This window comes from Budorcas taxicolor, chromosome 9 (genome assembly GCF_023091745.1).
Source record: "Budorcas taxicolor isolate Tak-1 chromosome 9, Takin1.1, whole genome shotgun sequence".
In the NCBI taxonomy this organism is placed as follows: Eukaryota; Metazoa; Chordata; class Mammalia; order Artiodactyla; family Bovidae; genus Budorcas; species Budorcas taxicolor.
In genome coordinates, this window is record NC_068918.1 from 52,838,554 (window position 1) to 52,862,681 (window position 24,128).

Here is a 24,128-nt window from a genome sequence, read left to right on the forward strand (position 1 = left end):
ATCCAAAACCATCCACATACATATGACAATCACTTCTAGAGAGTAATTAGCTTGCTATAAATACAAGAGATTTCCTGTGAGAAAATTGCTTATGCTATGTAACCAATAGAGAAATCTGAAAGATTAGGAAGAAGGTATATCTTATCAAAAAGAATAGAACCCTTCAGTTTTTTTTAGCTTGTTTTGGCTCTTGTACTTTTTTTTTTGGCTGAGATTTAATTGTGAGAAATGTGGCAGGCTGGTGTGTGAGACATATTTATGCCATTTATGGGGTATAGGATTAATTTTCATAATTAGCTTTTAGAAATCTTTATGGAAATTTTTTCATGAATCTCTTAAAGTGCACAAGGATGATTTGCCATTCAACTGAAAAGCAAACCAATCCCTGAACCGTAGGATAGGCAAGAACTAGGTGAATGTGGTGGGATTCTCATCCAGTGTACGTACCTTGGTTTCTCATCTATCAGATGGGAATGACAGTGTCTCCTCCTTAGAGTTATTGCCCGATTCTGTAGAATAGTGTGGATAAAGCGTCTTGCATCAGGCTTATAAAAGTCATTTTAGAAAATGATGTTTCCTCCTACCCCTGTGTCACTTCATCTCTAAAGCTTGTAGCCAGTCATTATAAATAGGGGCTCTAGTCTTTTATCAACTTTGGGATCCAGATCATTAGGGTCTTCTGATATACTTTCTTTTGACTTTTTCCTTCATGTGAAGAACTTTGACATGAGAAACTGCGTGAGTGCATAACTAACGCCACAGGTCTGTTTCTTGGATATTGGAAACCTGATACACCTCTCCTAAAAAACTAGAGCATGTGACTGTGCTTAGGAGTTCCCATCTGTGCTGCAGGGTCTAACTGCAGGAGACATTTTGATTTTGAGCTCAAGGTGTTGTTTCAAAGCCAGTTATGACTTTGGTTTTAATTTATCAATAACCTCATGGGAAAGACAGCTTTTTCCAATTCAGATTGATAATAGAATAAAAGTAAATCTAATAGTCAAGTATTTGCCTTCCTCTATACCATTAATATTTTTATACTATATAAAAGTGTGTATATATGCTATGAGGGGGCTTCCCTGGTGGCTCGGCGGTGGAGAAAATGCTTGTGGTGGAGGAGACTGCCTTCAGTGCAGGAAAAGCAGATTTGATTCCTGGATCAGGAAGATCCTCTGGAGGAGGGAATGGCTACCCACTCCAGTATTCTTGCCTGGGAAATTCCATGGACAGAGGCGCCTGGTGGGCTACAGTCCATGGGGTCACAGTCAGACGTGACTTAGCAACGCGACCACCCCCAGTACCACCGCCACATGTGTATGCTATATAAAGTATGTTGAGTGAAGCATATATTGAATAAGTCAGGGTGAACTGCATGGGGTTTAGTTTCTTCAGTTTATTTAGTTTTATTTTCTGTTTAACATGGAAGTTAACACAAATAGAATGGAAGAAGAATTCTTCTGTTTATGTAATACATGATCATATTTTCCTCACAGAAACTGAGTGCAGAATAACCCCAGAAAACAACAGGGAAGCAGGCAAACAGAATTGCGGTCCCTGATGTCTGTACCAAATGGTTTACATAGGTTAACTCATTCCGACCAACAGCAACCATTGGGCAGATTCTAAGCACTGTGCTCCAGGTTATGTGGCTTACAACCTGAACAGCATAGAGGGACGTAGCGTAGTGCCTAATGCTTGTGCAGTGCACAGCACAACACCCATGTATCAAAAGCACCAGAATCCAAGAGTTTCTTCTAGTTCTACCTAATCCACAGTTCCTTATATTGTTTTGTAGCACTCTTTCCTAAATTGTCTCAAATATCTAGTAAGGTGAGGAAAATAGTGTACCAAGCTGTCCCTAAATTGCTATATGGTTAACTAAAGAAGTAAAAAGAAGTAGTGTGGTATGTTGGAAGGAACTCAGGATTAAATATGAGATTTGGGGTTCTTGTCTTTGTCTTAAAACAACTTTTTAAATTAAAAATATGTTTTTCAGTAAATCATGTCTGGTTTTCTAGTTTCTTTTTAACCAAAATTAAAAGGCAGTCATTTATGAGTTTTTTTATTTTAAGGATTTATAAAAGGAAGGTGAACACATTCAAAGTCATATAAAATAAATGTTTTGAGAATTCTATTCAAATCACATGGTTAAGAGCTTTGGAGTTAGGAGAAAGTAAGCTTGAAACCTTCCATGGCTAGCTCTCTGAATTTTGTAAATACAGTCTGTGGCCTCTTAGTAGCATATGTCTGCCCTTTGCTATGAATTTGGTCTAGTTTACCAAGGGATCATATATTCATTGGCAATAATAAACTGGAATTTCTTTAGAACAGCCTTCCTGAAAGAGCTGAATTCAGAATAAGGCAGGTCTAGGAGATGCTGCAACCATACTATCTTTCTTGAAAGCGCTGGATCTGCTCCGAGAAGCTCAGCAATGCTCACGTGACAGACGGTGGTCTGATGAGGCATTCCTCCTCATTCTGCAGGGCAGGTGCTAGATGTGGCCCCAAACACAGAGGAATTGAGGGCTGAGGTTTATCTTTAGGCCTTGGAAGGTTCAAAAATGACAAAAGAGCCTTCTGTTCCTAGTCTCAGTTGCAAGGTTTGATTTATTACTCCGTCTCTGTTTTAGTTGTTTTTTTTTAATATCCAAATATTAGCTACATGCTTTCTAAAAACTCTGGATTTAATATTTAAAGTCTGAAAAAAAAGTATACACACATCATAAACATACCTATCATGTACATAACTGTATGTGCACACACACACATCCCAAACACAGAAAAAAAGTGTGCATAAGTCTGTTCTCTGTAGGAAATTTTTATGGAGATCTTACGTAAGATTTATTACGGAAAATTATTTTAAGAAAGAAATCTAGGCTCAGTTTTGAGTGGCAGACAGGAAGGCAGGAACTATTTTGAATTTATCCTTATTTACATGGGTCCTAAGTCACTGTTTAAAATAGGAATCTTGTAAAACCAACTCATGAGAATGTGAAGGGCTAATGTTTATAAAGATATTTGAGTTCCTGTCAGTTGTTGTTGTTCATTTGCTAAGTTGTGTCCAATTCTTTGAGACTCCATGGACTGCAGCATGCCAGGTGTTCCTGTCCTTCACTATCTCCCGGAGTTTGCTCATACTCCTGTCCATTGAGTTGGTGATGCCATCCAACCATCTCGTCCTCTGTTGTCTCCTTCTCCTCATGCCCTCAGTCTTTCCCAGCATCAGAGTCTTTTTCAGTGAATCAGTGCTTCTTCATCATGTGGCCAATGTATTGGAGCTTCAGCTTCCACATCAGTCTTTCTGATGAATATTCAGAGTTGATTTCCTTTAGGATGGACTCTCAGGGGTCTTCTCCAGCACCACAGTTCAAAAGCATCAATTCTTTGGAGCTCAGCTTTCTTTATAGTCCAACTCTTACATCCATACATGACTGCTGGAAAAACTGTAGTTTTGACTATATGGACCTTTGTTGGCAAAATGATGTCCCTGCTTTTTAATACACTGTCTAGGTTTGTCATAGCTTTTCTTCCAAGGAGCAAGCATCTTTTAATTTCATGGCTGCAGTTACCATCTGCAGTGATTAAGACAATAAAATCTGTTACCGTTTCCATTGTTTTCCTACTTCCCATGAAGTGATGATACTAGATACCATAATCATAGTTTTTTGAATGTTGAATTTTAAACTAGCTTTTTGACTGTCCTCTTTAGCTATGTAAATGAATTACTTATTTAAAATTTGCATATTTACACCGTGTATTTTTCTTGTGCTTCTCCTACTTGTATATTTGATACAAAAAGGAATGATACATTCATCTTTTTTCCTACTGTAAATGATATTGATAAATACTGGGTGGATGCATAATCATCTTTCATATTTTAGGAAGCAGAAAATTCTGGTTTATAATGAATATGATACAATGGGATGCCTTAACTGTTTTGTATGTTTATTTTCCATCTGACATGAAAATGCATGGTAGATGTTGTGTTTGCTTATTTTCTCCTTCCTGTTTCCCCCTTCAGTTCTCCTCAATAGCTGACATCCTATTTCTTCTTTCACTGGAAATTGTACCCACAGCCACAAAGGAGAAGCCTAATTTTATGTGGCAGCATGGTTTAAAGGAACTTCTGCTCAGAAAGCTGTGATTGATCCATATACTGGTGGGCTGCCGTCTATGGGGTCGCACAGAATTGGACACGACTGAAGCGGTACTTAGCAGCAGCAGCAGCATAGGGTCAGGTCATTAGGTTGCGTTTATAAAATTTTGGTTTAGTTTGGTTTTCAGCTCAGAAGTACAGAACTTTTCATGCATGTTTGCATGCAAAATTTTTAATGGAGGACATACAGCATGAGAGGCATTGTATTAAAGCACCATCCTGATGGAGCTTACTGTCAAGTCTTACATGTAGAGAATTCAGTATGCTATTTTTCTGAGTTAAGGGGAAGAATAAGGTACTGTGAGAGCATATCAATGAAGCAGAGAGTCTGTGGAGTCAGAGCAGGCTTCCCAGAGAAAGTAATTCTGTTATTAAAGCGAGGTGGTTAGCCAGAGGGGAAGCAAAGATGACGTGAGAGCCTGATCAGTCCAAGAGATGAAAATCATTTAATAACAGCTGAAATATTTCAAAATCTGATGTCATTTCTATAAATTCTTTGTATAATGCATATCAACTTCCTTCTTCTTTTTTTTTTCCCCCTTAACATTTATCGAGCACTTTTTATGTGTGCAGTGAGCTCTGGTACTGAACGAAACAAGGACCCCTGTTTTGTTTGCTCAAGGAGCTTACCATCTAATGAAGGGGAACATAAACAGAAGGAAGAAATTATATTCTGAAGTAATAAATCACGTGATATTTCAGGAGTTGACAGAATAAACTCAATTCTCTAAGGAAATGTCATCTGAAATTATTAAAGTCAAGCCTCAGCACTTCAGGGGCCATGGGAGAGATGGGTGAGAGCATTTGCCTGGCGCAGGGCAGCTTCTCCAAGGGGTACCACTCTGGGAAAGGAGAGGACGTGGGAAAGGTGAAGGAGCCGTAAAGTGGGGTTTAACTTGCTGTGCTGAGAGTTGTCCTCTTCCATTTTTCATGTACTTCAAGACCAGAAATGGTAAAATGCCTCCCTTAACTTCCTTGTTAGTTTGAAATTAATTTATTATTTTCTTAATATACTCTGTGAAGTTTTTTCCTAACTTTGGTGCTTGGTCTTGAGAGCAGTTACATGGGTCTCAACCAGTTTTGGTTTCGATTTTCATGAAATGGAATGAAATAGAAGGAAAAACAGCAAAGTTTACCACATCAGAATATAAATTGTTTTATGAGATGTGTTTGTGTGTGTGTGTCCATAGTAGGTTGGGATATAAATTATTTTTTATTATATTAGATAAGCTGGGTCAGACATTTTCCTCCTCTTTGGTGAAACTTATGTGACTGCAAGTAAAAATTTGACCTGCTAAGTAACCCAGTTTACTGGTGAAGCGTTGCCTCGTAGACCACAGGGTCAGTGGGTAAGACTGAAATGCAGGGAGTCCGGACCCTCATTCTGACTCTGCCCCTACAGAACCATATACTTTGGACAAATTGCAGGCTTTCTGTGAACCTCATTGTTTTCAGTCTAAAAAGAGAAGAGGCCTAGGTGAGCTCTTATGCTCCCTTCTAGCCAAGATTCTGGACTTGGTACTCTTTCTAAAGCACTCGGCTGTAAAAAGTGAATTGTCTTAAGGTAGATTAAGCATTTGCACAAACCTGTTATTAATTCAGAGAGGTGGTCCTAGCAGGAGAAACAAGAATGAAGCAAAAAATAATATATGGCTTATTTCCACGTGATCCTACTTTCTGCCAGTACATGCCTGCTCCTCCCTCTAGAAAGTTGATGATCCACTGCATGTGGACACACGTTATGAATGAAATAATGAGCGAAAAGGCCTTCCCAGGTGGTGCTAGTGGTAAAGAACTTGCCTGCTAATGCAGGAGATGTAAGAGACATGGGTTCAGTCCCAGGGTTGGGAAGATCCCCTGGAGGAAGACATGGCAACCCACTCCAGTAGTCTTGCCTAAAGAATCCCATGGACAGAGGAGCCTGGTGGGCTACAGTCCATGGGATTGCACAGAGTCAACACGACTAAAGTGACTTAGCACGCATGCAAGGAGCGTAAAAGCACTTGGCCTAATACCTGTTTAATAGAGCCTAAAAAAATGCTTAGTTGAAAAACTTGAGATTGCAACCCCTAGAACTAGGCAGTTATATGGGCTACTTGTCACAAAAGTGAGGAGGGTGTGAGTATGTGGAGAAACCAATACTGGAAAGTGAGGGGACCCTCTGGACCCATTTTTTGTTTTCAGTTCTTGGATCTGCATATCTTATAAGTGTTCTCTTACTTCTTTATGAGATGCCAGGGTGACAAAAAGTATCTTCTACATAGCTGTTCATCACTGTGTGCAGTAGGGGAACATCAAGTACAGAAGAATTCTGCAGTCCATCACCTCTGGCACTTGAAGGTGGCTCAGAAAGAGACTCTAAGCATAAAATAAGAGTAACTGAACCCATTTATCCCATCATGTGTGAGTATTTAGGGTCAGTTTTCTTGTTGGAGCTCACCTGTTTTCTGAGATCATAACAGTTAAACTGAGCTAAGTGTAGCAAAAGAGTTTATGTTACAAACTCAGTTAAAATAGTCAAATAGAGGGCTTTCTGCTAGTTTCTTAATGTCCTGGAGCACAGAACTGTGTGTCTCTTGGAAACACAGTCTTGCAAACAACCCCATTTGGGGCACTGTTAGGCAGGGCTGTTGACACATGAATATATTTCATATGATTATCATAAAATTGTGGTCTGGAAAATGAGCAGCCATGGTGCTGCATCTGAGACTCACATTTATAACAAGCTGTAATAGAGTAAACATTTTAAATGGATATAAGAACAGGCATTACTTGTGATCACAAATGTGAGTTGAAGTGCTTTTGAAGCCCAATTTAACAAAGCAAACAAATTTCCCAGCATTATTAACATAATTGTTCTCTGCTGGATTTTGATTTCTAAAAAGTTATTTAAGGAAAATAAAACGGGTTGGGTGGATGGAGGAGTGGGCAAAAAGAAATAAAACTAAGAATGAGTAACTTTTCCTTTTAATGTCAGATTAAAAATAAAAAACCCCAGAAGTTCACTCTGCCACTTTCCCTGATTTACCAAATTGCTGCCAACCTGTTTAACCCAGAGTTCATATTTCATGGTTAATTTGGGGTTAAATTCAGCTGTTTGCTCTGCAGTCAGCAGACTTTGGATTGGGGCTACACAGCATTCATCTGCTTGGGAATCTCCAGACTCTGCTGTGTGAGTGGTAAAACAGGGACTTACTATCCCCACCCCTACTCTTTCCTAAGAACAGAAGAGGACAGGACTGTCCATTGAACACCATAGTGGGGGAAGTGTGACTATACTTTGGCACCAATGAGATGGATGGGGTTCTGTTGTTCCTGGAACATTTCAAAGGCAAAAATGGAAGAGAAGTGGTAACGCCTGAAGTGTGGTAGCAGGACAGTTAAAGCAGTGGTAATTTGGAGCCTCCAGGCACAGACAGGATCAGGAGGCGATCACCCTTCTTCTGTGGCAGCTGGCACGCAAAGCAAGCGATGGAGTGTTCTCAGCTTGTTACTTTCCAACATTCCAGTTATGAATTAAACCTCCAGACAGGCATCATTCCTGTATTGTCATTTGGCCAGATCAGACCCTCAAGTAGCAAGCGTGCTTCTGGCACAATTAAACACCACAGTGGAAGCCATGGGCACTCAGGGTGGCAGGTGTCGTGGCCTAAAAGTTGGCAACGGCACAGGTTGGCACTGGTGGGAGGAGCATTGTCAGAGACTTGCTCAGTGATTTCTGTAGTCGCAGGGCTGAGCTGACTTAGAATTAGAGGGAGGCACACTACTGTGAGGATGTCTTATAACATGATTTAAAAGCATTCCTGCCAAGCATGCCACATACCTGATGTATTATTTTTATTAAGCACCAAGATTGTGCTAGGTACCTGTTAGAGGAAAGGTAAAAAGCCACCTACCTTATATCTTCATACTTAATTCCAGGTAATTTAGTGCTACAGCCCAGAGAATAATTTCCTTCCTAGCAGGCAAACACAGCCACCTTATTCAGAATAGACTCTCTGGAGGCTTGATAAGAGCAGTTGAGTGGTGAATGTGCAAAGACAAGTATGCATGCGTAGGGTAGGGGGAGGATTGCCTGTGTAATTTTGATTTTCGTCCTTTATTCCCATGAGGAGACATTGCCACTGTCCTCATCAGGACCAGATGAGAACAAAAACCTAAGGGAATGTGGGAGTCGAGGAGGGAGGAAACTAAATGAGAACTTGAATCTGGTTCCAAACGTAACCTTCAGGAGTTGTGAATGCTGATCTCCCCAAAATCAGGCAATCAGATCCTTCTAAATATAGAAATCTTTACATAATAGTATTTTTGTGCATTTTACATACATGCATAATTCTTTGCAAAGATCCCACACCACCCCTCCAAGGTGGGAAGATAAAAGGAGATAAACCAGTTGCCATGATAGAAAAGACTGAGAATCACATGACAGAAATCATGTGACCCTCCAATCACTGGAGCCTCCTAAAAATTTAGCTCTAATTATCACTGAGATCCTTCTCTGTTGTATATTACTCAGCTGAAAAGAACTTTACCTTCATTTCACAGAAGTGGCTTAGGACACTGAGAACTTCCTTTGTCTCCTTCTCCACGTCTTCCCCTACCACTTTAGAGATTTTCCTGGTAACTTGTTTCCAGGCCTCTGTTTCTCCACACTACTATTAACCAGCCCATGGCGCTGGAGGCTGGTGAATTTTTTGTCTGTTTGTTCATTTTTGTTTGTTCTTCTCACATGTAGCCTGTGTTTTTTTATCATATCTATTTTAGAAGATTGTATTACAATAATCTTAATGTGACCTAAAGGAATCCACTGTCCCCTGTAGTTTGTGGTGATTGCAAAGTATACTCCATTAGCTCTTTGGTTTAGTTGTTCAGTAATTTCTGGATTAGGAGTGAACAACTATAAAATTTTCCTTTTCCTCCAGCATGTTGAATTTTCTAGATATTTCCAAGGGACAGTATGATGCAGAGCTCCATATCTCAAAACAGCCTTGAGAGAATTAGCTAAACTTTCTGATCCTTGTTGTTTAGTCACCAAGTTGTGTCCGACTCTGTGACGCCACGGACTGCAGCCTGCCAGACTCTTCTGTCCATGGGATTTCCCAGGCAAGAATATTGGAGTGGCGGGGAGCCAGAGAGCCAGGTGGAGATTGTACCTCTCAGCCTTTTGGGGTTTTATTTTTGAGGGCTAGGTTTGCCTCTGATGAGAGTACAGTTAGTTCCAGAAAAGACTGGGCTATGTGTTGATTTCCTTGGAGGTGGGCGTTCAGATAGTTCAGACTGACTTGTGAAACTCAGATGCTGGTTCCAGAGCTCTGTCCCAAGACCACAAAACGCAGGAGACCTTGAGCACGTGATTGCTTTTGGGAGTGGAGGTCTCAGGCTCAGGCCTCAACCTTGTGAGTACAGTTGTGCTGTTTGGTGTAACGTGAATTCAGAAACCACCCTACAATTTGACGTTCCTCCTGATCCTAGCAGAGGCCTCTGGATGCTCTTCACGTCTGTGTATTTTGAGGTTGGGTGGACAGAGTATACCATCAGGACTCTGTTATTTCTTCTCACAGTCTTCCCCACTTTCATTTCACATCATTCCAGAGTTCTTTTCTGTCAGCCAGACTTTTCTGTAGTCCCTTCTTCTTTCCCAGTAATTATTTGCTGGTTTCCTTATGTTTGGAAAATACATTATAAGTGATTGAAGGGGAAAATGTGTAGTTCTCCACTGAAAATTAACTCTCCACCCCACCCCACGCCCATCCTAATTTTTAAAAAGGTTTACATTTACAAAGATTCAGATGAAATTTTCAACTCTTCTGAAACCAGCAGGACACACCTGACTTTAATAGTTTTCTTAGCTGAAATTACAGATGTTTTTCTTCAGTTTAACTTAGGAGAAAAGATTATCTAAGGCATTTTGTGTTCAACTTCCCCTTTAGTGGTTTATTTTTGTCTTCTGCCCATCTGTCTGCTAATAGAATGTAAAATAAAATATACCTGTGTTGCTAAAAAAAGAAAAAAAAAATTCTGGACTGGGTCGCCATTTCCTTCTAATGTGCATAAAGTGCTGACTGCAAAGTCAGGTATTCAAAAACTATTTGTTCTCTCCCTTTCTTTTCCTCATGAAGGAAAAAAATCTGTCAATAATTTTAAAAGTAAATATCTCTGAATGAAAATAAATCTCTTAGTTGCTATACTTCAGAAACTGCTGCTGCTTAGTCACTTTAGTCATGTCCAACTCTATGCCACCCTGTGGACTGCATCCTGCCAGGCTCTTCTTTCCATGGGATTCTCTAGGCAAGAGTACTAGAGTGTGTTGCCACGCCATCCTCCAGGGGATCTTCCTGACCCAGGAATCGAACTCGGGTCTCCTGCATTTCAGGCAGATTCTTTACCACTCAGCCACCAGGGAAGCCACAACTATACTCAAATAAAAATTAATTAAAAAAAAATATTATCTTGGGTAAGAGTATTAAGTTAGTCTTGAGTGCAAGTTACCAAAGTAATGAATTTGCTTTTTCTGCTGGTTTTATAACTACCTCAAAGCATGACTATTCACACTCATAAAAATACATTAATTCATAGAGATAGTGTGGAATGTACTTTAGTACTTGGATATTTCAGAATAAGTGTTTTATTTGATGACCTCCAAGTTTGCTGTTAACTCCAAAATACTGGATTTTATGAAAGATATTTGTAGTATGTTTTAGGGGGGAAACAAAGATTTTTTTTTTTTTTGCAGAAGGTGTTTAAGGACTGTGACAACTGATAAAGATAATTTATATTAACTCTTTTCAAACTTTCAACTTTTGAGTGGTTTCTGATATTTCCAATATCAGAAGCTAGAAGCTGATGAAGCAGATTTAAATAAATTCATTGTGAATGTCATTCAGAGGGTATATAGAGATACAAAATAGAACTCTAGGGTTCAGAGCAGTATATTGTCATTCTGTGTTTGTATAATGTTTGTCAATAACTCCAGGATTTCTTTCTCAAAAAAGAAATAGTTTTTGAGAAAGTATATATAAAAGCAGAATGCAGCGTGTATGGCAAAGTTACAGTTACTGTGGTTGGAGAGTCTCAGTGAGAGTCTGCCCTGACTTGAGATACCAACTTGTAAGAATGGAATTTTGGAAACTTCGTTTGCTCCGATGGGTCCCAGTCACCACAGAGCATTATCACTAAACTGAGGAGTTATTTGTCTCCGAGCTAAAGATTCACAGGCATAATAGGTCTGTGGACTTCGGTGCCTATTAGTGATGCTAAAGCAAATCAGGCCATTTTAAAACAAGAGTTTATTCTGGAAGATAATCAAAAGGGAAGAATGTCAGCCTTTTTTTTTTTTTACCCCTTCTCTCTTTCTCTCTAAGTGGTAAGCAGAACAGGAAGGAAATCTTTACTTATTATGGTAGCATTTTGATTTATTGCCACATGCTACATTGATCTAAGCTGGAGGACAGTTCTCATGAGGTCTCATAAAAAGGGCAGAGTTGAATAGTTGGGTTTAAAAATTTGGGGGAGAGGAAAGAGATAAAGTTATATGTAATCATCCTGCATTACTAAAGAATAAAAAATGACCATTATTGGGTCCAAATCATTAGCAAGTCCTTAGAAAGTAAATGGAGGACTCAATGAAGTAAATTGGATTTAGCATTGACATTTTAGTGACTTTCCTAACTCAAACGTAAGATCCAGTGTATTGTGAACTTTGTTAAGCATGGATATTTAATGACCATTAACTTGATTTTAAGTTAGGTGTTTACTGCCAGTAGACGGACCATTACTCAAACTCAGTCTGACAAATATACTTTACTGATTATTTGCACTGGCTGTGAGAAAGACATCTTAAAAAATAAGCACCTTCAGTTAAGTCTGTCATCATACTTATAACTATTTAGTAAGAAAAAGTGTTAGACATGCATATTGCATTTTAGTTTCCTCACATTAATGATCCAGGCAGACTTTGGAGATACTGGTGTTTGGTTCCAGACCACCTAAATAATCGCAATAAAGCAAGTCACATGAATTTTTTGGTTGCTTAATGTATATAAAAGTTATGTTGACTCTAAACTATAGTCTATTAAGTGTTCAGTAGGCTTCCCTAACAGCTCGGTTGGTAAAGAATCCCCCCGCAGTGCAGGAGATGTGGGTTCGATCCCTGGATTGGGAAGATCCCCTGGAGAAGGGAAAGGCTGCTCACTCCAGTATTCTGGCCTGGAGAATTCCGTGGGGTCGCAAAGAGTCAGACGCGACTGAGTGACTTTCACTTTCAATGAGTGTTCAGTAATAGCATTATGTCCAAAAACATATACATACCTTAATTTAAAAATACTTTGCAAAAAAATGCTAACCAGCATCTGACAAAACAGTGTTGCTACAAACCTTTGATTCGTTAAAAAAAAAAAAAAAAGATGCAGTATCTATGAAGTGAAATAAAGCAAAGTGCAGTAAACTGAGGTATGCCAGTAGCTTGTAAAGCTTTCCTTGGTTTTGTATCATTTTTACTATCCCAAGCATGCACTGAACCCATGATCTACTTATAAATTCTCATCATGCTTGGTACTACACAGAACGATATATTGTGCCATAGAGTGTGGCTCTCTGTTTAGTGAACCGTTACCATTACCTCACCTTACCTGGCAGAACTGCCTGTTCCGTGCACATGACCTTTTCCTTTGACTGGTCATGCCCATGGAAAGGTCTTCAGTCCAATAATGGCTTCTCATTTGGTTGAGAAATCAGACAAAAGCTTTGCAGCTGTGAAGTACAGCCCATTTTAAAATTAACCTATTGTAAATTCTTAATGATTGAGAAATTCTGCAATTTGCTATGATTTGTGGTTCGTGCTCACGCAACCAGAATAGCAAACAGCAGAGACTGATGCAGGTCAACATGGCGGGCGTTTGGAAAGTGCAGAAAAAGGAAACTTGATAGACATCGTGACTGGTTCAAACCAGCATGTTATGTTCTCCTGGCCTTCGTCTGTCACACATCACTTCGCCTCCCACCCACAGGCTCTCCCAAGTGGAATGTAATCCTTGGAAATGACTACTTAAATTACAGTTTATTACACAAGAAGTAAAATCTCCCTCAAGTATAGTGTACCTTTGCCTCCTGTAATACGTTTTCAACCTGGAGGCTAGATTCTTAGGGGAAAGGAAATCACAGGTTTTTGACTGACAGAGGCCAAGAATTTGAATTTCAATACAACTTGTGTCCTTATACAAGTTACTTAAATACTCTGGGCTTCAGTGTCTACATCTGAAACCTCATTAGATTCATGTTCAGATTGTAAAACCTAATCAGTTCAGTTGTTCAGTCGTGTCCGACTCTTTGTGACCCCATGAATTGCAGCACGCCAAGCTTCCCTGTCCATCACTATCTCCCAAAGCTTGTTCAAACTCATGTCCATCGAGTCGGTGATGCCATCAAACCATCTCATTCTCTGTTGTTTGTTTCTCCTCCTGCCTTCAATCTTTCCCGGCATCAGGGTCTTTTCCAGTTAGTCAGTGCTTTGCATCAGGTGGCCAATGTATTGGAACTTCAACTTCAGCATCAGTTCTTCCAATGAATATTCAGGACTAATTTCCTTTAGGATGGACTGGTTGGATCTCCTTGCAGTCCACGGGACTCTCAAGAGTCTTCTCCAGCACCACAGTTCAGTAGCATCACTTCTTCGGCACTCAGATTTCTTTATGGTCCAGCTCTCACATCCATACATGACTACTGGGAAAACCATAGCTTTGACTATATATACCTTTGTTGGTAAAGTAATGTCTCTGCTTTTTAATATGCTGTCTAGGTTGGTCATAGCTTTTCTTCCAGGGAGCAAGCGTGTTTTGATTTTATGGCTGCAGTCACCATCTGCAGTGATTTTGGAGCCCAAGAAAATAAAGTCTGTCACTGTTTCTACTGTTTTCCCATCTATTTGCCATGAAGTGATGGGACAGGATGCCATGATCTTCGTTTTTTGAATGTTGAGTTTTAAGCCAGCTTTTTTGCTCTTCTCTTTCACTTTCATCAAGAGCTCTTTAGTTCCTCTTCGCTTTCTGCCATAAGGGTTATGTCATCTGCATATCTGAGCTTATTGATAATTCTCCCTGCAGTCTTGATTCCAGCTTGTTCTTCATCCAGTCCAGCATTTCGCATGATGTTCTCTGCATATAAGTTAAATAAGCAGGGTGACAATATATAGCCTTGACATATTCCTTTCCCAGTTTGGAACCAGTCTGTTGTTCATGTCTGGTTCTAACTGTTGCTGCTTGACTTGTATACAGATTTCTCAGGAGGCAGGTCAGGTGGTCTGGTATTCTCATCTCTTGAAGAATTTTACACAGTTTGTTGTGATCCACACAGTCAAGAGCTTTAGTGTAGTCAGTGAAGCAGAAGTAGATGTTTTTCTGGAACTCTCTTGCTTTTTCTGTGATCCAGCAGATGTTGGTAATTTGATCTCTGGTTCCTCTGCCTTTTCTGGATCCAGCTTGAACATCTGAAAGTTCTCAGTTCACATACTGTTAAAGCCTCAGTATTGGAGAATTTTGAGCATTACTTTGCTACCATGTGAGATGAGTGCAATTGTGTGGTAGTTTGAACATTCTTCGCCATTGCCTTTCTTTGGAATTGGGATGAAAACCTAACAGGGATGGAGTAAAAACCTTTGAGATTGGAATAAAACCTAATAGGGATGCAGTGTTTCTCTGCTTCTTACTGACTGTGAGTCTCTAATCAAATTGCTTAACTCCTCTCTGCCTCTGCTTCCCTATCTTTAAAAACAGGGGTGATACTTCCTAGAGTTGTTGTGAGGGTTAAATAAATGAATCCATGTAAAGCACTTAGAAAGTACCCCGCACCTAGTAAGTATACAGTAATTATTAACCATGGTGGTGGACAGATATTAAGCAAATAATCAGATAATGATAAACAAGGTAGAGGAAAAGTTGTGGGATGCTCTAAGATAATTTATGAGAGCTAGAAAGATAAACAGGGGCAGTGTCATTTAGTGCTCTGTAATGGGAAGCCCCTGATAGGGGGATGACATAATTCGATTTACTTCTTTTTTTATTGACATTTTTTTCTACATTAAAAACAATCTCATGTTTACCATCTTTTATGAAACAGTTTATTTTAGGAATTTTTCATGAAAAATTATGAAAGTTAAGCATGCATTATGTAGAAAGTTTGGACAATACAACAAAGCACAGAGAAGAAAATAAGCCATTCCTAACTACTAATAATCACTATTAACCTGCTGTTTTATCTGCCCAGTTATTTTATATGAAGATTTATTGTATTTTGAATAGTAACTGTAACTATAATTTTATAAATAGGTAGTAATCTGTAGTTTAGTGGTGATTTCATACCCTGTACTTGTCTGCTGTGGGATAAATAAGACTGCGTTCTAGCTGCTTTCTTTTTATTGGCTACTTTCATTAGCTGAACTCCAGATTGGAGGGCTTGAAGACCCTGCTATTCATGAGAGAGACTTCTGTTACTGTGTTTCTAACTTGGCAAATGTAAGGTGTGTTATTTACCCAGTGGTTCTTCATTATAAAAGTACAAACACAAATTGATTTTAATGGAGGAACTTTTTTTTTAAGTGGTTAAGTGTAGCATATTTTTAGGAAGGGTAGCTTGTCAAGAGTTTTATTTCCTCTGATAGATGGATGTACTTTCTAAAAGCAATATATCCAGGCCCTACTATAAGATAGTAGTTCTAAAAGATTGTCTAATGATTCAGATTTAAGCTGATTGTCTTGTTCTGACATCACAAGGAAAACTTTTATGATTCCATTTTGATTTCTTTGCTGTTTTATTTTCTCTGCCTTCATTCATAAGTATTAGATACCAAAGTTGCATACATGGAAATAAGATCTTTGATTTCATCTCCTTGAAATATGTTTTAAAAATTCACCTTCTGTCACACTACAGAGTTAGAGCTTGAGTAGAATTTTAAGTGCAGAAAAGAAACAGTGGTCAACTTAGTTTTGCTCCAGATAGCAGTTCACAAAAGATGGGGTGGAAACGTCTAAGTATGAACATATATTCGTATTCATATTATTCACTCTAATATGAATATCTCACTGTTACTTTTTTTCTCTCTCACACTCACTCCTCTTCCCCCACCTCTCTTTTTCTCAGTAATTTTAAATTCTGACCAAAGCAAGTGGTGTGTGTTAATACTTTTTTAGCATAGTCTGGACTATTGAAAAGTAAATTTTTTCTTATAAAATCCTGGTAGAGGATGACTTTAGAGCTGACTGATTCATGGCTGACTCTCGAGCTGAGGCAGAGAAAATAAAAAATGAGACTGGAGTGGTATCTTGTGTTGCCAGGGACTAAACGCTGAAACTACGTAAGTAAGTAAAAGTGGAAGCAAGTTAAAAGGACACAGCAGCCAACTTGACAGAGTTCCCAGTGGCCAAAACCAGAACAGTTTGAGCAAGAAGATGAAGTGAAAATAGTTCATGATATGCCAAAGAATAAAATAAATATCCATGAGTTCTTACCGATACAAATAAACAAATAAATAAATGAGGGAGAAGAGCAAATCTTCCTTACAGAAGACATCCAGATAATAAGTGTATAAGGAATGGAGAAAGTGAAAGATTCCGTTAGAATACCACAGTAATAATTGCCATAGGCATGATTCATGGATGAATGCTACAATTAATGAGTGAAACTTTTAAGAAGAAAAGGGATATTTGTATAACCTCAAAGTCTCTCTCCTAGGAAATGTATTGATTTCTGTGATACTTTTAATAAGTGTCCACATATTCTTAGATGATACCCTTCCTTCAAGCAAGTGGCTGAATTCCCTTATCTTTGATCAGGGCTAGACATAGTGCCTCATAACTAATAGAGTATGCTAGCTTTACAGTAAAGAAACCTGGCTGGTACCTTCTTCACCAAGTGATCAGGACCAGTAAGGAATCATGTTGTGACCCCATGGACTATGGCCCACCAGACTCCTCCATCCATGGAATTTTCCAGGCAAAGAATACTAGAGAGGGTTGCTATTTCCTACTCCAGGGGAGCTTCCCAACCCAGGCATCGAACCTGCATCTCTTGCATCTCCTGTTTTGGCGGGCGGGAGCCTCTTGGGAAGCCTAAGATCTTATCTATCCCATAGATACTATGTAATGAGAAGGGTACATCATCTCTGGCATTTTTTCCCAAAATTTATAACCTCAGTCTGATCATGAGAAAACATCAGAAACTCACAGACTGAGGAACATTCTACAAAATATCTGACTAGCAGTCTTCAAGTGTGTCAAGAAAGGTCTGAGAAGCTGTCACAGGTCAGAAGAGACTACGTAGACGTGACAACTAAGTGCAGTGCAGTTTCCTGGACTGGATCCTGGAGCAGATAAAGACATTAGTGGAAAAGCTGATGAAGTCTGAATCAGGTTTAGCTGATTGTGTTGTATCATTGTTAACCTCTCAGAGTTGATAACTGTCCTGTGATATACAAAACATGAACATTAGAAGAAGCAGGGTGATGGGAATCCTGGAACTCTTGATACAATCTTACAACTTTTCTGTAGATCTAAAATTATTTCAGAATTAAAAGTTAAAACCCAGCTTACTGGTGTCTTCTCAATCTAAGGATATTTGCTATTTTGTAGTATCTCTAAAGCAAATTAGTTCAGAGAAATCCCTCTCTGCTTTGTAGTCTCTCTAGAAAAGAAAGACTAACAAAACAGCTCTTAATAACAAAACAGCTCTCATAGAGCAGGGACAGTAAATTTTAAAGGCTTGCGCTCCGCTGTTAGAGACAGAAACTCATCTGCCTGCTCCGTACAGGTTGGTTCAGCCAACACCGATGGTTTGCCTTTTGTGACCTGATGCCATGGCCAGCATTTAGGTTACAAAAAGTATTCTATTAAAAAAGAGGTGTGATTTACATGCAATACAATGCATAAATTTTGCTCAACAATTTGATGAGTTTTGAAAAAATATATTCATCTGTGTAACAACTGCCCTAATGATGCTCTAGAACATCTGCAACACACTTAAAATTTCCTACATGCTACTGTTATGCTGTCAATCCCCTTACCACTTGGATCTGTACTCCAGGCAACCATTATTCTTATTTATATCAGTTTAGATTTGTTTTGTCTGTTCTTGAAATTTGTATAAAGGAGTCACACAGTATATATTCCTTTGTGTCAGGCTCTTTTTGCTCAGCATAATGTTTTTGAGATTAAACTATGTTGCATAAACCATTCTTTAAAAACAGAAAAAAATACAGAGAACAACAGCTGTGGTTCTGTCGTCTTCTGTCTTGGGCCCTTTGTTCCATTGACCTGCTGATCTGAAATTTTCAGAGGTACTAGATCTGGTTTCATCTGACTATCTCTTAACACCAGATTATTGGTAGATTTAAATGGTATCAGAAGTGTGGTACTCAATAAGATGGACAAGAAGAAAGGAAAAAAAATTATTTTCTTCAGTATAAAATACACTGTATTTTCTCCCCCCACAAAAAAACCCCAGTAAATCTCATTAATCCAATGTAATTATGGGTACAGATGTGAAATCTTGATTTATAAATATTTTATTCTTATTACTTTGCAACCTCTCATTAACTCAAAACAGGATAGCAGAGCTGATTATAAAAGGCCTAACCAGATCCTGTTTTAGTAAATAATAATCTGTGATTGGCTGAGGATGATTATTGTCATAGTAACCAATTAGAATTTAGATACTAAAATTAAACTCCTTCCCTGTATGCCAATCATTCTTTTGATCTGACCATTAGTGAAAACTGTCTTTGTACACATATGGGATGCATTACATTTATCAGTTAGATATATTTTATTACCTGACCAAATGAGGACAGTGTGACTATTTTGGGAATATTATTGGTGTGGTGAATGAACAACAATGTACTGTTTTTGAACATAATACATTTAGGTTGGCATAGTGGCAGGTGCCTGCATTTTCTGGAAAGCCCTGTTTCCCAGAGTGTTAATGTGGACAGATACAAACAGATACTTAATAATGCAGCCCAATGGCTATAGTCAGACTGAACAACACATCATTTATAGCAAATCTGATACTAGGAACACAAGAATGATAAGCTATTTGATAAAGATGTACTGTGACCAGTAGTGAGTAAAAGTACAGACTGCACATTGATAACAAGCCATACTTGTAAATGTGTATGATATAATTTTCTTGACAAGTGCTTTCAAAGTATATCTTTTCATGTCATCTTGGTTTCTTTAGTGAATTTGCTTAGCTTGTTTTTTTTAAAGTTTACAAGTAATGTTTCATTTCCTGACTTTATATTCAATTAAGAATTTTACTGGTGGGCTACTGTGTGTTGGACACTCATTTATTATTGCTCCAGTGTCCCGGTGCCTTAGAAACTCCATTGCCCACTTAAGAAATTGAAAATGAAGAATCTGAGAGGTTTAGCAACCTACCTGTTAGGCCCTGCTTCTGGTGTAATGTAAGTGGTTCCTGTACCTGAGTAAATAGCCTAGGTTGGATATAGATCATGTATCAAAAATGAAAGGAGGTAGATCCCTCAGAAGGGAGGGAGGGGAGTTGAGATTAGAATAATGAATATTTGAGAATGAATGATCAAGTTTACTAAGTAGAACATCATTTTCTTGGGTAGGTCTGGCTCCAGCACATTGAAATGTGTTGGTCCTGTCAGATTTGTTGAAAATGCAAGTAGTCCAATCAGCTGTAATACTGAAGAAGGGAAAAGGACTACAATTTGGAAGTTTTTATGAAAACATGCGCTGCCTGTTCTGTGAATTGACAGCATCTTCTAAAAATTTGCTTCCCTTTATATTCCTAGGTGGTAGTGAATACGTGAGTAGAAAAAGGAGAGCATTTCAAATAATGCTAATGAAGTTAACTGATTGCAATCTTCCATATTGTGAGGAAAAGTTGTTAGCTGTGAAAGATGAGGACAGAATTAAAATATTACTATGACTGGCATTTGATTTGAAAACTGCAAAGATAAGCTTAGATTCCTATTTATGAAAACCATCCTCACAGCCCAATGAAATATCTTTTAAAAGGTTCTACAGTTGCCATGGATACTTGTTAGCTTTGATAGAGTAAGTTGTAATCCATATTCAATCATCTGAGGTGAAGTAGCCAAAAAAATCCACCTAATATCAAAACCAGCTTCATCTCTGAATCCATACCATTTTGGAGATGAAAAGGGTAAATAAATAGCCTAAAGATGAGCTGTTTGGTTAATTATCACTGCTTAAAGAGCAAAATATTTAGGATGCACATTGCCTGAATCAGATCCTAATGTCTGCTCTCTTGTGTGCAACTTTTTATCTTAACCAGTAAAGGGGATTTCTTAGGTTCTGACATAGGAATTTAGATGGCAGGACCTTTCTGTAAGTTTTTGGAACCTTTGCAGATACTCAGTTCCTGAAAGCCAGAGGGACACAGACGGTATTAGAGGCACTGGTCCCTATGGTAACATATTTGCCTCTGGCTCAGGAGTGGCTGGTTTCCTCATAGCTTCCTTTAACTGCTATATATTGGCAGCCATTTTCACTCCTATTTATAAGATGTCAGATTAATCAGCAAGTGTGCAGGGGAGTGAGTACTGCATCCTTGGGCTTGATTAGACGCTTCAGATGACAAAGAGCTCCATGTGACGGGCCACTGAGGTGTTTTTGGCATCCCCTCATGCATCTGTCACGTAATGAAGGCAAGAGCCTGTCAAATGACTTAAATATTTTCCTCAATTCTCTTTTAAAACAGGTGACAAAAGAGCTAAAACAGTATGACAACAAAATTATAGAATGCAAATTCGAGAACAACAGCTGGGTCTTTATGAGACAGAGAACAGATAAAAGTTTTCCTAATGCCTACAACACTGCCATGGGTGAGTATGACAGCCTCCCAGTGGATGGTACATGAAACCCCCCAAAAGAGATAAGGTGTTAGAACGAACCTCTTTCATGGTTCAGCTCAGAGGGGAGAAGACCATCCAGACCAAAGAGGGCTTGTGGCAGGTCTGTGCCCTGTGACTCCAGTCCTCTTTCAACCTGTGGGCTCCTGCCAGGTGCCCAGGGGAGCAGTTTAAAGGGCAAGAAGGTGAGCTGTGGACAAGATGAATTTGTTGAACAACAACCACAACAAAAACCACGGTAATTGCAGATCTGTTCAAAACGCTAAAAACCGTCGCTTGCCAGATGGTAAAAGACAGAATTAGCAGGGGAAAATGTAATTTCCAGCTCCTAAAATAGCTTTACAAACAATGGAGAACAAAGTCAATGAAAAGCTTAAAAAAAAAAAAATGTAAAATTTGGTATGCTATCTTCAGGATGTGCTCTGGGTACAGTATGATTGCTTTGGGAATTCAGAGTAGTAAGCTAGTTTCATGAGGAGCAGCATGCATTAATTATTTTTATAAGGTAAACTACTACTTCAGGCAACTCTGGATTGAGCTTTTAGTGGAATTGGAAAAAAACAACAAACCAAGATTAAAGGTTAATGGGATTGTGAACTTTAAGAGTGCTCAGTCAGTGAAGGTGCTGATGGTTGTATGATAAGCTTAAGAGATAATAAAGAAATTGCCAGTTTGAGTTTTACAGCTTAAAAGTTACTTTTATACATTCAAAAGATTCTTGTTAGAACTATTTGTGTTCAGACAATATGAGTTAATTTCAAAAAAGAGGAGTAATTAAGCCCATGTCTTTTTTTCTAAAACCAAGTAGATAAATACAGTTTTGATCACATAAGAAAAGGTGCTTTATTTAATAGTCATTTTGTTATAATACCTTACTTCAAACAAGCTACTAAAATAAAGAAAAATATGCTTTCCCAGCTACAACAAAGCCTTAGTGTGCCGTGTTACACACGTGACAGTGTGCACTTCTCTCTGAGAGAGAGAAAGGTTGAAGGACACAGGGTATGTTTTCTTTAGAAACTGTATGAACATGGACTGTAGTGTGATGCACTGCTCGAAATCAATATGCAATACAAACTGTTTGGAAGGATCGAAAACTGTGGTGAAGACAGGCTTAAACCCAAATACGTAAACATTTTGTTCTAGAATTAATAGTAAAGTGTAACCACCAGAGGGACTTCCCTGGGGATCCAGTGCTTCCAACGCAGGGTACAGGGGATAGATCCCTGGGCTGGGAACTAAGATCGCACAAGCCACGTGGCTCTGCCAAAAAAGGAAAAGCCACCAGTAATGCACTCATTTCAGGGGTTGGGGAGAGAGGAGCACAGTTTAATTCGCAGCAAGTCACCCACGTCGGCAAGATGGAACGTTCTAGCCTGTTGGGATGGAAACCTCTCCCGTCCTCATCTCCCTGGGGCAAGTCAGCTCCCTTCATGAACCCTCACACGAGACACGTGTCTCCCTTTTTCCACAGCTGTGTGCAATAGTATCTCCAACCCTGTCACCAAGGAGATGCTCTTCGAGTTCATTGACAGATGTGCAGCAGCTTCTCAAGGACAGAAGCGAAAGCATCATCCAGACCCAGACACAGAGCTCATGCCTCCACCACCTCCCAAAAGACCTTTGACCTAAAGACCTGCCTCTGACTTCAGGACTGAGAGGAAAGATGAGTGAGAAAAAATGCTGTTGTCCCATTTTTTGCAACCAGAGAAATTTAAAAAAAAAAAGTGTGGCTTGATGTTGATACACATTTGACTTTAAAAAAAAAAAGTATTGTAGCCAGTCTGTAAATATTTGATGTTTTTGTTTCCTCAGTGCTACAGTACATCATGGACTTAAACATTTTATTTATATCTGATAAACTCAGCCTTACCTTGTGGAATCTGAAGATTGAAATATCTAAAGGTTTAAATGAGATCAAAATCAATGAAAAAGAGGCCTTGTTTATATATGGATAACTTTTGCTTTAATTTATAAAGTTAGCAATCTGGAACTGTGAGTGCATAGAACATTGTCTTTTTTAGAGGTTATATTTCAACTATGATAGATTTTCCTTTTAAAACATTTAGGCAATGGCATTAAACATTCTTGCTATTATTTATCATGGATTTCCTACATCTCTGAAATTCTTGTATTCAAAACCAAATGACAAGGTTGTTAAATATTGTACTGTATTAAACAACTTGGTCTGGTTTCTATCATTCTAAGAATTGTTTTGGAACTGTAAAAGTAAAAAAGTAAAGCTCCATTTTGTGAATGTCATTCTTTCTAAAGGAAGTATATCGAGTCTGTTGTTTGAACTACAGTATCAGACAGATATCCAGTCTGTCCACTCTGGCAGTGGTCTTGAGTCACTTCATAAAACATAGAGATACACCACCCAGTCCTATGTGTGTTGTTCTTCTGGGAGACTTTTTTTTAATGCCAGGGCTACTTCTCCCTTACCTCAGTGGTATCGGCACATTGTAAATTACATTAAAACACACAACTCACTGTGATGATGGGAGTGATATCAGATATATACACAATGTTGTATTAGTTCCTTTACACAAAACCACAAAGGAAATGCCAGCTGACTCCTTTGATTAGGAGGTAATATCAGTGAAAGAGACCGCTGTCACTGGAAAATGCTCTCCCACTGCTAGATAAATGCAGAGGCAAAGACTAGACATCTGTAGGAACTAAACATGAAGGAAGCCAAGACATTTATTTTCAAAGCCAGAATTTTCTCTCATCTTCTATTCTGGGAATGCTATTTCGGTTGTACATCTGAATTTTAACACATTTACTGACAGATAATGGATTTAAAGAGTGGCTAATTCGTCACATGCCATTGTTGAGAAACTGTGTTCTGATTGGTTTGTCAAGGAACTCTTGAGAATTAGCTTACTAGAGGCCAATGTATTTATTTTTAGGGTACAGGTTTTAAGTATGTGTATTTAAAACAAATTTTCATTGTCTGAATTTTATATATGTAAATGCATATATATGTGAGTATAGGCAGCAGTGTACATTCTTCTACTAAGACAGTGAGACATGAAAATCCAAACGAGTCACCTAGTAGATTGAATATCTGATAGGATT

General features: G+C 38.7%; 1 protein-coding gene across 1 annotated transcript in view; it reads left to right on the forward strand.

Annotated features, from left to right (window-relative positions):
- RNGTT (RNA guanylyltransferase and 5'-phosphatase) overlaps positions 1 to 23,151 on the forward strand; it is a 233,538-nt gene extending 210,387 nt beyond the window's left edge. The window contains exons 15-16 of the mRNA XM_052645721.1: positions 20,894 to 21,017; positions 22,519 to 23,151. Of these exons, the coding sequence (XP_052501681.1) occupies positions 20,894 to 21,017; positions 22,519 to 22,676 (282 nt within the window). The 3' untranslated portion in view covers positions 22,677 to 23,151. The remainder of the gene's footprint in view (positions 1 to 20,893; positions 21,018 to 22,518) is intronic.
- The last annotated feature ends 977 nt before the right edge of the window (positions 23,152 to 24,128 follow it).